The 17,138-nt window shown below is 42.1% G+C and overlaps 1 protein-coding gene across 1 annotated transcript in view; it reads right to left on the bottom strand.

Annotated features, from left to right (window-relative positions):
• Positions 1–3,289: 3,289 nt before the first annotated feature.
• The window catches only part of Dolk (Dolichol kinase), a 47,067-nt gene continuing 33,218 nt past the window's right edge, over positions 3,290–17,138 (bottom strand). Inside the window, exons 6-8 of the mRNA XM_080277816.1 lie at positions 14,753–15,006; positions 5,933–6,074; positions 3,290–3,799 (exon numbers count right to left, since the gene is read on the bottom strand). Of these exons, the coding sequence (XP_080133942.1) occupies positions 3,290–3,799; positions 5,933–6,074; positions 14,753–15,006 (906 nt within the window). The remainder of the gene's footprint in view (positions 3,800–5,932; positions 6,075–14,752; positions 15,007–17,138) is intronic.

Below are 17,138 nucleotides of genomic sequence, written 5' to 3' on the forward strand. Positions count from 1 at the left end.
ATAAAAGAGACGGACTTAAGCACAACATTAACATTTTATTTATGGCCCAGGTTACCTAAGCCTCACAACCCAAAATATCATGTACTACACATCTAACCAGTGTATATTTATATTTAGAAACTATTGATGATACTAGCAAGAGTAGTCTTTTCACTTAGTGGTAAGGAAGGGAAATGTTTCCCTGAGCTAGACCTTATTAGATCGTATAGCCCTGCTAGGTGACAGGAGGGCACTAACCCTCCTGGCATGGCAGCTACTGGGCATGGCTCGAACTCACAACCCCCTGGTCCCGAGTCCGACGCTATACCACTGAGTCACCATGCCCCCTAATTCACCCGGTGGAAGAACACCTCAACAAGCATTATCAAAACAGCATTTACAGAGCCGTTCAGCCTTGCTGATATATGAAGCACTGGAAGGAATGACTATCCCAAGAACAACAGAAAAACTGGCTGCCATGTACCGGTACTATACTGTGGCATATCAGATAAAAATAAAGTAAGTTTTTCATTGTGTGCACTATAAAATTCCTTATTTACATAAATCATACCTTAAAAAAGAAAGTACAATACTGTACATATTAAGCTCTTTAAAAATTCTATATACTGTACAATACTTTGGCATAACTATGAAACAACTAGGCAAGCAAAAGACTGAGAGAAACTGGCCTGTATCTTTCACCAACAGACAAAGTACGCAGGCATAAGTACGGTACATTACGGGTACAGAGTTGATTACAAAACAGTGACCATTACTATAGACTACTATGGACTTGTTCTTAATTCAGGACTTTGTACATGCAAATTACATTTGAACTTTCACAAGATATAATACTGTATATACTAGTGTATATATATATATGTATATACAGTATACCTGTATATATATATATATGTATATACAGTATATATATATATATATATATATATATATGTATATACAGTATATATATATATATATATATATATATTGCGCACACACACACACACACACACACCGTAAGATGGGGCTATTCGACTCACGTGGGGCAACTGGACTCAATAAGGGGTAATAAGATTCAGGTAGTCCAGACAGTGTAAATAGGGGTATATTTGATTTTTTCATATGGTATTATATTCTAAAATCACTAAATAATATTGTAAATGAAATTCGGGGATGGACTGCTGAAGGTATGTGAACTCTGATCAATTTTTCATTCCTGCTATTTTCAGATTTTTTTGAGCTGTGATTTACAGCAATGAAGAAAAGATTAATTGTATTTTCCTTAGCTGTCCCTTGGATGTATAGCAAACTACGTGTCATCAATGTTTATCCACCTATCAAAGTAAGTTAGCTGCTTTTGTTTATGAAGTACTGTATTATGATTTTATACTAATGGGGCAATTTGACTTGGCCCCTTGGGGCAATATTACATGGCACTTGGGGGCAATTTATTTGCTGCAACTTCATCAACTATTATCTGGACAGCTGTAGACACTACATCCCTTATTTCAAGAATAACCTCCCAAGTACAGACTGGGTACATGGCTTCCTGAAGAGACATAAAGTCCAGCTGTCTCTAGGATATGCCAAAATATTTTGAGGATGCAGGCTGCTTTCTCTGAAAAGGTCATAGTGGCCTACTTTAAAAAGCTTGAAGACAGCCCTAGGGGAGTACCTCCTGCAAACATCATTAACTATGACGAAACCAACATCACGAATGATCCTAAAGCAGCGTTTTTGTCGTCCAAGCTGGAGCTTGGGATTCGAAGCGCGTCTTAGGGCGCTTGATTTCTATCAGCAAAAACAGTCCAGGATAGGTAGGACAAAAAAATTACACTTGCAAATTGCAATGTAAACCGAGTGGTTTACCGAAGATCATCTGGTGAATATGCAATTTACACACAGCCCCTATTTGTGCTGAAGTGGATCTATATGTTGTTATTATTAGCCACCTGTACCCAAATTTTATATCATGCTAATTTTATGATATTTATCACTTGTCATTGATGGCCATTTTCTTTCTCCTCAAGCTGCACCAAGACTGTTCCTGGCCATGCTTGGGTGAGATACGAAGATGGTCTTGGTTTTGATGCCAAATGCTTGGGCTGGTTTTGTAGCGCTTTGGCCGACAAAGACGGTGCAGCTTAGTTTCACAGAAGATGGCTCCGAATCCAATCCATCAGTTTGGACGACAAAAACGCAGCTTAAGGGAAAGCTCCATAAATTCTGGCATGGTATAAGGCATACGGGGCATGTCACAAATATGTCAAGAGTTCAACATCCATCATGTTCTCCATCACTGCCTGTGGAAAGCACCTTAGTCCATATGTTGTTTACAAGGATAAACACAAGCAGCAGTCATGGATTGAAGGAGGACCAATTGACATATATAACTGAACTTCTGGATGGTTTGATTCAAACTGAAGTAGGGGGAGTGGAGAGGTGGATCTCCTGATGGCACACAACCAAAGGACAATACTGGGCAAGAGGGCACGGAAGGTTGGAGTGATTCAAATAAAAACTTTGAATGTTTCATTGAAGAAAAGCCCACAGAGTCCAACTACCCCACATCACATGTTGATAAACATTATTTTTATTTTTCATATATATCTTCTCTGTGTTTTTCTGTATTAAAATCCATTTTCACATATGAAGCTGGACTACTTGTGTTTCATTACCTATACAGGAATGCTTTTTAAATGCCCTAAATGTTGCATTACAAACCTTAGTACAACGAAAAACAGCCAAAAGTGAGTCGAACAGCCCCATTTTACAGGATATATATACATATATATATATACAGTATATACTGGATATACACACACACACACACACACACACACACACACAAAACGGACATATGTGATCCGAATGCCCCAAACTTCAGACATGGCACATTTTGTTGTTCGAACAAAACATGTCCACTCCTCTACATCTGCTAGATTCTTATGTTTACTTAGCTGGAAATAAATGTACATAAATATAAGACACATTTTTTTTTTTCCCCCACAAATTATACCTTAACTATTTTTCAAGGTTACTGGATATGTTAAACTGGCCACATATGAAAACTTTGCCAACAAAACCTAGAGAATGCAATACAACACACAACTTGTACTGTACTAGTTCACAAGAGTATGCATTTTTCTACATATATACTGTACAGAGCTCTTTCTGTCTGTCTGTCTGTCTGTCTCTCTCTCTCTCTCTCTTAATAACTTCTTTAGCATTTGGTATATTACACTTGTTTTCAGTTTTTAAATTTGGAATAGTAACTTTCCTGAGAGTTGTATGAGACATAAGATGCCTATAGGTCCATAAGAGGTGTGTACAGTAACAAAGGTAGGACAATGTTGTCTACCTGATCTGTCAGAGCCTCCAGGGCTGCCACAAGTCCAGCTGCCACCACCAACCGCCCCCATGCTGGGAGTGTCATGGCTACAGCCCCAGCCCCTGCTAAGCCTGCCACTGCTACCACCTGGGCTGCAACCCCACACAAGCTACCCTCTACTGTTTTCTTAGTGCCTGCCCATCGACGCCGTCCAAAGTATGTCCCACCCACTGAGGCAGCCGTGTCGCCCACCCCCACTGCCAGCACACCTGAGAGCAAGGGCAGTACTGAGTGGGGTGATGCAGGCCACTCCTCCATTCCAGCATCCTCCAGTGGGCATGGGGTGAGCCACAGGGGTGAGGCAACTCCAACCAGCAGATATATGTGGCTCAGGATGAGGGCACCACCATCCTTTTCATCCAAGAATGGAGCAAATGCATGGCCAATTATGCTTGCGAATGGCTCCACCCTCTCCACTCGAATGACCTGACAATAGCACACTTGTAAGAAATACTGAATCTTCTACTGGGTCCTCTAGTAATATGAATCTGAAGATACTGGCAAGCTTTATATCATTAAAAAAAAAAAAAATGTTGCAATACAAGAACAGTACTTGATGTTTTCACTTCACTTTACCACAGAAATCTTATTCTGACACTGTTGTGTAGGTATATCACACTTGTACTTGCACATCAGTACTGCTACTGATGTACTTAAAACGGGAAAATCTTTGAAATACTGTGCAAAATAATTTCATCATCCTTTCAATTATTACCATTCTCTTATCTGTTACCCTTTTTCCACCATACATCACATACAGGAGTACAATGATCTCTTCCTGTTAGTGACCTTCAGCAAAGTCCTGTACAGTATAGTACATCTAACCTCTCATAACCATACACTCACCATCTGTTTCTTCTTCCTGGCCTTTTGCGAAACTTATATACAGCTTGCCCTGGCTTCTACTTCAGATTTTATCCAATGCAATCATTAAAACCATAATCTTAGTTACTTCAATATTCCTATTCCTACTATGCTGACTTTGGTGGTACCGAGTACTGTATTTACTTACCAAACTTGACTTCTCAGATTTTCTGTGCAGTAATTATTTTAAAAAGAATGTTAAAGAGCAAAGCTAAAATTTCAGTCATAAGCAGACAAAAGAATGAGACAGTAAGATGAAATAAAGGAGTAAATGTATGGGGGATGGAGGCTTGGGATAATCAAACAATACTAGGATGAAAGGTGAGGAGAGAGGTTTGAAGGGGGTTCTCTGGCAGCCACTATGGGTAAACTGCATATTTGGCAAATACACTATACAGGCAAGTTTGGCTGTAAGTTATGGATATGTTAAAAAATATCACAACTTTTTCCACACAGATGGTACTGTGAACTAGGGGACAGTAGTAAAGCAGCTTTATGGGCTGCAACATTAATTTAACATGTAATATATCTGTAAAAAGGGGTGCCAAATCCCTGATCATACGCTTCTCCTCACAATACTGATCCAGCCAGCTCAATCTCGTCAGTCCCCTAGCCTCACCGACTTCCAATCCTCGCTTCCTCGCACACTCGTCCACCATATCTCACCACCTTCTCCTTGGCCTACTTCGCCTCCTCCCTCCTTCAAATTCATTCAGATATACCTTTTTCACCATTCTATTGTTATCCTTTCTCTCCACATGACCATACCATCTCAGTACACTCTCTTCAATTCTGGTGTCCACAGACTTCCTCACTCCACATCTTTCACAAATCACTTTATTTCATATCCTATCCACCCTCTGTACTTCACATACATTCCTCAGCAGTCCCATCTCCACTGCTCTCACTCTTGAATTTTCATTTTCATGCCACACCATAGTCTCATATCCATATGTTAAAGTTGGCACTAACACTGCTTCATGAAAGCCACGTACGGATACGTTTATGTGAAGCTACAGAACGTAGTGAATGTTTTAGGCATACGAGATACAGCCAGGATTCCAGGGGCTTGAATGGTGTGTGCATGGAAGCATGGTCCACTGGACTGGGCAAATTTGGGCTGTCTGGACACTGCTACTCCTCACTCAGCCCTAGGGTGGGAAAGGAGGTCCGGATGATGATGATGATGATGAATATATCTGTAATTTACTTGGCACTGACGAGGAGCCTGAACATGGTAGCACTATGTACCTGGATGGAATGCCTGCAGTATCCACCCAGGAGTTAAACCTCCTCATATTTTTGTCCATCTTGTTGTGGGAAGAACTCTAATCTGACCCTGATGAGGCACTGTCTACCACAAAGAGGTGGCAGATCCCTACAAGGTGTATGTCATGTACTGCACCTGTTAAATGGCGTCAAAGCAGCAGTTGCTTACCTGTGGTCAATAGGTCTACTTGACCAGACTGACTGAGTTTAAGCAGCAACAAAAGCTGTGGCCTTGAGAGCTTAAAAGAGAGAGAGAGAGAGAGAGAGAGAGAGAGAGACAGACAGACAGACAGACAGAGTGAGTGAGTGAGTGTCACAATAAGTGACATACTGTATAACCAAAGCTTATCGTAAATCCAAACCACAACTACCATTTTCCCTGCTAATCATCAATCTTATAAGCCTTGTTGTGAGAGCTTTCCTTACCTCAAGCAAAAGACAGAGGAGTGTGGCAGCAGCAGCAGCAAAGTGTGTAAAAGTGGGGTCAAGCAGAATGCCTGGGATAAAGACCAGCACAATGACCACATGGTACACTTTCCTCAGCACTGTCACTGCAACACCATGCCGCCTGCACCACAACACAAATTTTTATGAGCATGGCACACAGCCCATGACAATCTGAAGGTCAAATAGCAATACCCAGTCCCATATTACCCCTTGTAAAGCATAAGTACCTAAGATAAGACTGCTCAACCCATTCAGTACAAGTTTATCTACAGATAGCACAAATAAAAGCTGTATATAAACAGAATAAACAAAAGGTAAAAAACGATACTTCAGAGAAAAAGACCACCACGACTGCATGGTATTAACTCCTACACTACAATGACTTTTCTTTTTTTTCCAGGCAATTTTATTCAGCTCAGGGGAAAAAAATTTCAACTGAAGAGGTTGGATATAGCCTACACTAATCCTGTACAGGTGAGACATGAGATAATTTAAGCGTAACTTAAGCAACTTAAGTACCCCTAGTAGCATTATACGATCAATGAAACAAACGCATTCGGGGGCTGAATGCTTATCACCTGCTAAAATATGTTGCTGGCTAAGGAACAAGCTACCTACAAACCAAATCTGAAGAAAATTTGCAAAACTCTGCAAAATCCAGTCACCATGTTTCACAAAAGGCCAACTGATATTAAAAAATATATGGCAGCTGGCATTCTGAAGTCTGGGATCAAATCCTCACCAAAACTAATAGGCTTCTGCACATTCACATAATTGCTATTTCCTGAAGGTTTGGTGAAAATTCATTCACAACTTTCAAATTATGTCAGTAATTGATACACAGACATGCATACAGACACACCAACAAAAACTATATTGCCTCGTCTCACTAAAGGTGAGCAAGAGCAAACCCCCACTTGCCTCTAATGGATTTCAACTGATGCACACAGCACTTGACCTTTATCTTAACTGTATACAGTTCTAATCATCACCATAATCTTTTACTGTATCAAAAGATGGGGCGAGGTAGGATCCAGAAACAAAGAATGGGGATGTCGGAAAGTGGGATAATTATCAAGAGCACACATTCCTCAAGCCCCAAAAAGTCTAATTAACAGATATTTCAACTTTCCATTAACCCAAAACTTTATTATTATCATCATCCATTCACATAATTAATTTATAATGTAATCTTCAAACACTGCAGAACCGATATTATGTACACACAGCACTGTGCTAACCACCCAAATTTTGATAAGAAAACAATTATTATACAGTATTCCTAACCCTATAATGTAATCTTCAAACACTGCAGAACTGATATTATGTGCACACAGCACTATGCTAACCACCCAAATTTTGATAAGAAAACAATTGTTATACAGTATTCTTAACCCTATTTTCCCAACTTACATAAAGGGAAATATTCAGTGCACTGTTCTTTAATATCAATGAGAACATGAAGCAGAGGAGAAACAAAATTTTGGGTACCATAGCCCTCCCCTCCCATGCTGTCATGCAACTCTAGCCCTCCCTTCCTATGCTGTCATGCAACTCAAGTACAGGTAGTCCCCATTTTAGGCATGTAATGTGCTCCAAAATATCACAACTCTTTCTATACAACTGGTTTTGCAGACTGGAGGAACCTGCATTTTACATTGATAATGATACAGTCTACCTACGGAACAAATCACACATAACAATTGCCAACGCATACATTCCCCCCAAATCGTCCCCCACAGTACCACACAATTACTCTCCACAAATACACCACATCACTAACATACCCAACATCATCCTGGATGGTGACATCAACACCAAGGCATCAGCCTGGCATGTAAACAATCCTGACACAGACAGAAGGCTGGTAATACAATCCCAGACAGATCACCTTTTCATACTGAATAATCTACATCAACATACCCATATCCCACACCAAGCCCTCTTCCTCCAATCATCCCCAGACATCACCTTCTGTTCCCCAAACCTCACCCCCACAACATCCTGGAGAGTGGTCAAAACCCTTGGATCTGATCATCTCCCAATCATCATCACTACCAAAACCAGAATCACCCCAGCTGGCCACAGATACACATACACTAAGTATAAGAGAGCCAACTGGGAGGCCTTCACAATTGAAACAGAACAATATTTCAAAACATTAAACAGTACGCCCATGACAAACATCAACACCACTGTGCACACTTTCAATACAACTATACAAAATGCAGACAAAAGACACATCCCTAGAGGTAACAGAAAGAGAGAGAACCCCAACTTCACACCAGAAATTAAAGGCCTCATCAGACAACGGGACACACTACAACACTCCCCAACACCCCATACACAAGACACCGTACAACAAATACAAGAACTCAACATTCAAATAAATAATAAAATATCAGAACAGCAAACACTAACCTGGAAAAATTATCTTTGACCACAAAACAAACATCAGCAAACTCTACAAAACACTAAACAGCATCACACTTTCTAACAGCAACACTACACAATTACACGCTGCCATTACAACAACAGACACCATACCTTCAAACAAACAACAAGCAAACACTCTCATCAATCACTTTTCACATGTTAGCCATCTAAACCCCCATCACAACGACCGATGTATCATCCAAAGTAAAGAGACAGTTCCCTACAGACCCAGATTATGCTCCTTTCACTTACAACCAGACGAAGCACATCATCAGCAACCTTAAGCACTCATCTGCCTGTGGACCAGACAACATAATCAACATTCACCTCAAACACCTTGGACCACAAGGCATACAAGCATTCACCAACATATCAAACTACAGCTACTCACACAACACAATACCCAACATCTGGAAGCATGACATTATCATCACTATCCCTAAACCCAACAAAGACCCACGTTACCTTCCTCACACCGCTCCATCACACTCCTCTGCACCCCCTCTAAAGTCACTGAATGACGTACTACAACTAGTTACACCTCACACCCCCCTTGCCCCACCACACCATGGCTTTAGGCCGCTGCACTCCACAAACACCCTTCTTACAGGCCTTACACAGAGAGTTTTTGATGGCAAGAATTCAGCTAGGCCACCACACAGAACACTCCTTGTCACACTAGACATTAGCAAACAAAATACTCAACACAAACATGCACAATAACACAAAATGATGGCTGGTAAACTACTTAGCAGGCAGATCTGCACATGTAACATTTGCCTATCAATCTTCAAACATCAGAAACTTTACAAATGGAATCCCCCAAGGCTCTTTTTTTGTCCCCTACACTCTTTAACCTATACATGCACAACATACCCACACCCTGCACACCACAGATACACATAGCTTCCTATGCAGATGATATAACAGTCACATGTACACACCAAAATTCAAATACAGCTGCACACATCCTCCAACCTTACCTCAACACACTGCATGAATGGTTCACCACAAACGGGCTCAAAATAGCCCCAGCCAAATCTACAATGACCCTTCTCACAAACTGGACAACAGAACACAGTCACATTCTACACCTCACCATAAACAACACTCCCCTACCACACACACACACACACACACACACAAAATCCTTGGTGTAACATACAATACACCAATGTCTTTTAAACAACACATCACAAACATTAAAAATAAAATAACACCAAGACTCAATGCCCTGAGGTCATTTGCCCATACAGCATTTGGACACAACACAGAAACCACCACCACAGTATACAAACAATATATACGTTCAGTGATGAACTATGCAAGCCCTGCTTGGGCTTCTAACCTCACCAAAACACACTACAACACTCTACAGACCATACAGAACAAGGTCCTAAAAACAATCACAGGCTGCACAGCTACCACACCCACAGACCACCTACATCAACAAACCAAAGTCCTCAAAGTCAAGGATCACCTAGATGTGAGAAGCACCTAAATGCTCGCTGCAGCCTCCACAAACCCAAAACATCCACTGCACTACATGGCAACACCCCCACACACATCAAGGAACATCAAAACAACACACAGCACACGATATCATACACAAATACTGTCACCTCTCCCCCCTCGCCCGCCTCAGAGCAGCTTCCAGAAGCATATTCACTCTCAAATCACTTGCCGCTCCATTCAGTCACTTAAAGACAACACAAAGGTGCATGCATGGCCTCCTGATATCCACCTCTCCGAATCCTATCTCCCCTGTGATGACAGGGTCCACCTGGCCAGGCTGAGATGTGGGCATCATCCAGCCCTCTTAAGTTACCAGAAGAGACTGGATGACTCAGTTGCTGATGCATGTCCAGAATGCAACACAGCACCCCATACTATTAAGCACATTATAGAAGACTGCATTGCACACAATCACCTATGCCAACAACACAACATACACTCTTTGAGAGCTCTGTGGGAAAGCCCAGTCTCAGCCATGACCTTCCATAGGGACTCAGGGCTGTTTGGCCAGACTGCCTAGGGAACAGCTACTACTACTACATGTACTACCTATGGAATTTAACTATTACCTCCAACAATGTTTTTCCCATTATTCTTGCTACACCAAATGATTTTATTCATCTCAGGGGAGAATTTAATAATGGACAGGTTAAATATACGTTCATCTCAATTTATCCCTCCACTGCACGACAATGGCACTAAAGAGGAGCCTACATATGGTGGTGCTGTATACAAGAGAGGAGCTACACAGTTGCAGTGTCCAACCAGATGCCAAACATCCTCATAGTTCGCTGCATCTAGCCATGGGGAGGGACCCTGGTCCAACACTGACAAGGCACTGTCTACCACATGGGGGCTACAGTTACCTGCATAATGTATGCAATGTACAGTGCTGTACCCATATGACAGCTCCACAGAAACTGTTGTTTACCTTGGGTCAACAGGCCTGCTTCATGTCTACAAGACACTTCTAAGTTGTGTATGACTGTCTGGTAGTATAAAATAAAATATATGAATGGAAGGCAATTTTTCAATAATTTATTACTGATTTAATAAGGCAAAACAGTTGTACTCCCCCCCCCCCCAAAAAAAAAAGACTCCTTCAAATGAGAACTTACTGTACATGTGGCTGGGTTATTATATTCGTACACCAACAGACAGACAAGCTTTCAATCCCTCACTCCTGCCCCTTTTCATCACCTTTTACAACATGAAAGAAACTCCTGGACAGCAATCTCTCTCCTCTATCACCCAGTGATACTATATAAGATTTTACAGTTTATTAAATAAATCAGCATGTCAATCCAAACTCTATATTTTACATACCATTCAATCTTCATTTTGAAACCTCATGTAATAGTTTTGCTTTGACAGTACAGCCAATCCTCACCTAAAGAACAGGTGGTGAAATGTTACTTCATGTGGAACAACTTCATGTGAAACATGTTTTTAGTTCATGACTGAAGAGTTGCAAGGACAAAAAATACACCCATTACTTACTTACGACTCCTACCCCTGGGAGTAGGGGAGTTTCAAGAATACTTCCCCTATATCCCTGCTTGTCGTATGAGGCGACTAAAAGGGTTGGTGGTGGGTTAGTGCCCCACCCCATAAAAGGAACAAACTAAACAAGTGAATAAAGCACCTCGGACCAGGACGGACCATACATTGACGACTAAGGAACGGTCAAAGGACATTCTGAGGGTGGGGACATGGAATGTGAGAGGAGTGAATGATGAAGTGAAAGAGAGAGAGATTGTTCAGGTGCTTGAGGATGCAAGAATGGATGTATGTGGTTTGACTGAAACTAAATGGAAAGATGAATGGGTGAGAAAATGGGAATACGGTTTAGGAATATGTAAGGGAGTTAATGAGAATGAGAGGGCAAGACAGGGAGTATGTCTGAAGATAAGCATGAAGTGGAAGGAGAATATAAGAGAGTATGGAACAGTGGGTGCAAGGACTGTATGGGTGAGGATGAAAGTAGGTATATAAGCGTGGGCGACTGTATGTGCATATACGCCGACAGAGGACCAAGTGACGAGAGGGAAAGATGAGTTTTGGGCAAGTGTAGAAGCATGTATGAGCAAATTTGGGAAGAGCGAGAGAGTTTTTTTGATTGGAGACATGAATGGCAAAGTTGGGAATGTATGAGTGGATGGAGTGGTTGGTCAGTGGGGTGTGCCAGCTGAAGTAGATGGGAATGGTAGTGCTTTGGTGGACATCTGTGCTGGTAAGGGGTTGGCAATAGCTAACACCTACTTTCGGCATAAGATGATCCACCGGTATACATGGAGTGTCATGAGGAGGATGGATGGTGAACTTGTTGAACGAATGGCAATGATAGACTAAGTGTGTGTGGATGAGCAAATGAGAAGACAAGTGTTGGATGCAAGAGTGTGGAGAGGATGGGGGAATGGAGTCTCAGACCATCACTTAGTGATGGTCAAGGTAAGGCTGCAAAAGGAAATGGTTGAAAAGACAAAGGGGAAGACAGAAGGAAACAGCTCCTGTGAGAAGAGTGGAGAAGCTGCAAGATAGTGAGACAATGGCAGAGTATAAGAGCATAGTGGAAGAAAGACTGGGAAGATATGTGTTACAGTGGATGGAAGGGGTGGAAGACGTATGTAAGATATTCACGGAAGAGATAGGCGCAGCGTGTGAAGTGGTTTGTGGAGTGATGAGGAGATGCAGGGGTGTGCAAGGGACAGCATGGTGGAATGATGAGGTGAAACGAACTGTGGAACAAAAGAAGAAGGCATATACTGAATGGCCAGCAAGTAGAGGTAGGGGAGAAGATGAGAGAGAGAAGAGAGAGGTATATGTGAGCAGGAGAAGGGAGGTGAAGAGATTGGTGAAGGAGAGTAAGAAGAAAGTGGATGAACAATTTGGGAGGAATCTGAGTGTGAAATGGAGGGAGAGTAAGAAACTGTTTTGGAAGGAGGTAAAGAAAGTAAGGCAGTGTGAAAGGGGAAATAGTAGGGGAGTGAAAGATAGGAACAATAGATTGTCGGTGGAGAAGAGAGAGAAATTGAGGAGATGGAAGGAGCACTTGGAGGATTTGTTGAATGTAGAGACTGAGAGAAGTGCAAGTATAAGTGGTTGGGGAATGGCTGGGGGAAGAAGAGATGAGAGGAGGGAGGAAGAGATCAGTAGGGCAGAAGCAGTGGAAGCAATGATGAAGATCAAGATGGGAAAGGCCCCAGGAATTGACGAAGTGTGTGGTGAAATGCTGAGGTATGGGGGTGAGATTGTAGTGCAGTGGATATGGAAGTTATGTAGACTGGCTTGGGAAGAGGGAAGGATTCCAGAGGACTGGAAATTAGGTATAATTGTTCCTTGATACAAAGGAAAAGGGGAGAGAGAAGTATGTGGTAACCATAGGGGTATTTGCCTTCTTAGTGTGACTGGAAAAATATATGGTAGAATACTCACTGATAGCATATAACAGAGGTGCTAGTTGGAGAAGAGGAGCTAGTAGGAGAACAAGGAGGATTTAGGAAGCAAAAAGGGTGTGCAGATCAGATATTTGTTCTAAGATGTTTAATGGAGAAGTATCTAGAGAAGGGAAAGAAAGTGTATGGTGCCTTCATGGACCTGGAGAAAGCTTAAGACAGAATAGACAGGAAAGGTATGTGGAAGATATAAAGAAGATATGGAGTGGAGGGGAAATTGTTGAGTGCTGTGAAGAGTATGTACAAAGGAGCTAGGGCTAAAGTGTGAGTGGATGGTGAGCTGAGTGAGTTCTTTGATCTCATTGTGGGACTGAAACAGGGTTGTGTGATGTCTCCATGGCTGTTTATTATATACATGGATGGGGTTGTAAAGGAGGTGCAAGGTAGGGCAGTGGATGTGGGGGTGGCTCTAATGAATGAGGGTGAGATTTGGAAGATACCGGTGTTGCTGTTTGCTGATGATACAGTACTGTTGAGTGAAGATGAATGGGGGTTGCAAGGTTTGGTGAATGAATTTGGGACAGTGTGTAGGAAGAGGAATCTGAAAGTTAATGTAAACAAGAGTAAAATTATGGTGTTTGAGAGGAATGAAGTAACAGAATGCACAGTGAGGTTGGATGGTCAGGATATGGAGAATGTGAGTGCATTCAAGTACTTGGGTAGTGCGATGCGTAAGGAAGGAAGTTTTAGGGATGAAGTACTTGAAAGGCTACAGCAGGGATGGAAGGTTGTTGGTTCACTGAAAGCAGTGATGAGAAATAGGGAGGTGAGTATGGAAGTTAAGAAGTCACTGCATGATAGTATTGTGATCCCTACCCTGACGTATTGAAGTGAGGTGTGGACCTTGCAAGAGGGGAACAAGTCACGAGTGAGAGCAGTGGAAATGAGTTACTTGAGAGGAGCATGTGGAGTGACATGGAGGGACAGGATGACAAATGAAGAAGGAACATTGTAAGGTGGATGTGGATGTGGATGTGGTTGAGATGATTAGGAGAAAATACAGAGGTGGTTTGAACATGTGGAGAGAATGGAGAATGAAAGACTGACTAAGAAGGTGTATGTAGGTGAGGTGGAGGGAGGGAGAGGTAGGGGAAAACCAAGGATGAGGTGGAGGGATGGAGTTGAGAGGTATATGAGGAAGGGGGAAGTGAACTGGGGGGAGGGTAGTCATATGGTGGGTGACAGAGCGACTTGGAGGCGTTTTGTCTGCGGCCACCCTTTGCGGGATTAGGGCGTCGGGCTATAGACAGATAAACAGATGAGCAATTTTAAGTGGAAATGGTGTTAAATAAAAGTGAAACATTTTCAGTATGAAGTAACTGTACCATACTGGTATATCTGTAAAAGAGATTGGAAATAAATACAAGAAGATTTCAAATCAGTGTCAGCTCACCTCCTGGCCCACGATGTGAGAGCGATGGCCATCAGTGAGAGGCCACCCCACCATGCCAGCAGTTGCATCCTGACTGGTGTGTGCATCACGGTGTCCACCAGCCACAGTGGCACCCACTCCCTCACCACCAGTGAGGCACACCCCACACCCACCGTCCCCCATATGAACACGTATGGCACAAACATTCGTGCCGACCGTAGTAGTGGCAGCTTGTACACACCTCCCACCAGGGCACCAACAACCACTACTGCCACCTAATATTAAGATAAAGATATGATACTCTTGTAAAAACTTGATCATATTACTGTAATAAAATAATAATAAATGCAATATGTCTAAGTTTGTAAACATACCTGTACAGTAACTGCTTGGTCATAGACAAGTACAATTACCAAATTAAAATATCCATACAAATATCAATCACTGAACTTTCATTACAAGACACTAACTCTGATGTACGAGTACACTACACTGGAGAAAAAAAAAATGTCCAGTATAGTTTAGAATTAAAAAACTTATTGCCATCATTTCCATCTTATTTTTCATTAATTAGGGGGTTGGATCAGAACTGGAAAGTAGGAAAGGAAGACATAAAATAAAACTATCTAGAAAAAAAAACACTGAAATGAGGCCACAAATCCTTTCACTTATCATTCTGGCTATGAACAGGCCTGTTTCTGCCTCACAAGCAAACCATCCACATACATAACTTTTACATATGAGGAGTCTAGAATGTGAGGGGCAAACTCATTATGACCCTGATTTTCTTTTTTTGACTGCTACATATACTTCAGTCCTCCTATCCGACCATGAAAACGTGGTAAGTCCAGCTCGCCTCTAATTTGCCAAAATTCCCTGTTATCCTAAACCTTTCTTCCCAAGTGCGCACTGAGGAACTGTATGTGTGTGTTTGAGTGGTGATGTATGAGAGGCAAACTGTTCCGAGACCAGGCTGATGCAGCTAGTGAGTGTGCAGTATTTTACCACATCCCCCCCTCACTAGCCAATCAGTGCCTGCCATCATCATTCCTAGCCTGCTGCCAGCTTCAGCTGCCATTTTATTCCGCATTTGTGCACCTTATAAAGGTTGCATAGGATCACTATTAATGATGCATTAGAGGCATAATCTACATACGCTAATGAAATAACGTGCAAAAATTTAGGAAAATATATTCAAAAGTGTGGTAGCTATGTGTTGTTAACCTGCCGCGTGCCAGCTATTTTTAGCCCTATGGGTCACCCCAGTGCCGGCCATTTTTCAACCTTTATTTTTTTGGCTAAAATGATAGATTTTGACATGGAAACAATGAATTTCGCCATTAAAATGCTCACCGAGGCTCGGAAATGAGTTTTATTTAGTCCTGCATACTAGTTTACAGGTATAGCCGCTCTCATGCTCACCACATACATGAGAGAAAGCCGTTTCCTATGTAAGGTATACTCAGGTATTTATGCTGGGAAGGTGTAGCAATGCTCAGTACACTTTTCTGATTACTTATTACTTCAGCATCTATCACAATTTGCGTGTCTTTCTCACTGCGAATGCATTATCTGACACTTACTTGAGGATAGGTACAACCTGACTTCATTACCTACAGTCCTGGCATTTACAACAAGGTATTTACAACTTGACTTCACTATATATTCCTTACACTTACAAGAAAATACTTACAACTATGTAAAAAAAAAAAAAAAAAAAAAAAAAAAAAAAATGAAAATATTTACAAAATGCCTTCACTATGTACAGCACTGGGTGAGGCACACAGGCAGAGTGAGGCAAAGCGAGCGTGAGGGGGGAACGAGTGAATGAATGGCCTTGACAGCCTGGGGGATGGTAGAGGAACAGTTACCATACATGCCTGCCAATTTTTACCCGCAAATCTTGAAAAATGCGGTCACAGTGAAATTTTTTATTTTAAACCATTTTAAAACGGCACTGGCAAAGGCCGCAGCATTGTCAGACCGTTTTAAAACTATCCACCAGTTTCTGCCATCTTTCATTAATTATGGTACAAGCAACAGTAATGCCCCGATATACGATACCCCTAGATGCAATACCTCGTCTTAGCGATGCGGGTACAAATTGCCCCAGGCCCTGATACCCAATGGGCGAGCCCTGGTTTAACGATGGGCCCTCCAATGTTGTGCCCGCAGACGACGGGTTGAAATTTTGAATAGCGCGCGTTCCCGTGGCCAGCTGAGCCTGCCCGTCTCCCAGGATGTGCAGAAACGCTCGTGCAGGCCCCATACCCATCACTCACCCTGCGCTCACCCATATCACTCTTCTCGTACCGACCATCTCAGAGTGAGGATCTCCCTTACGCTTGCCCACCACGTATCGTATTGCACCACCAACATTACCTAAGTTGCTATCGTAGTGCATCCT

The sequence above is a fragment of the Coenobita brevimanus genome, chromosome 71 (genome assembly GCF_032717465.1).
Source record: "Coenobita brevimanus isolate Jiangsu-jjx chromosome 71, ASM3271746v2, whole genome shotgun sequence".
Taxonomy (NCBI): domain Eukaryota; kingdom Metazoa; phylum Arthropoda; class Malacostraca; order Decapoda; family Coenobitidae; genus Coenobita; species Coenobita brevimanus.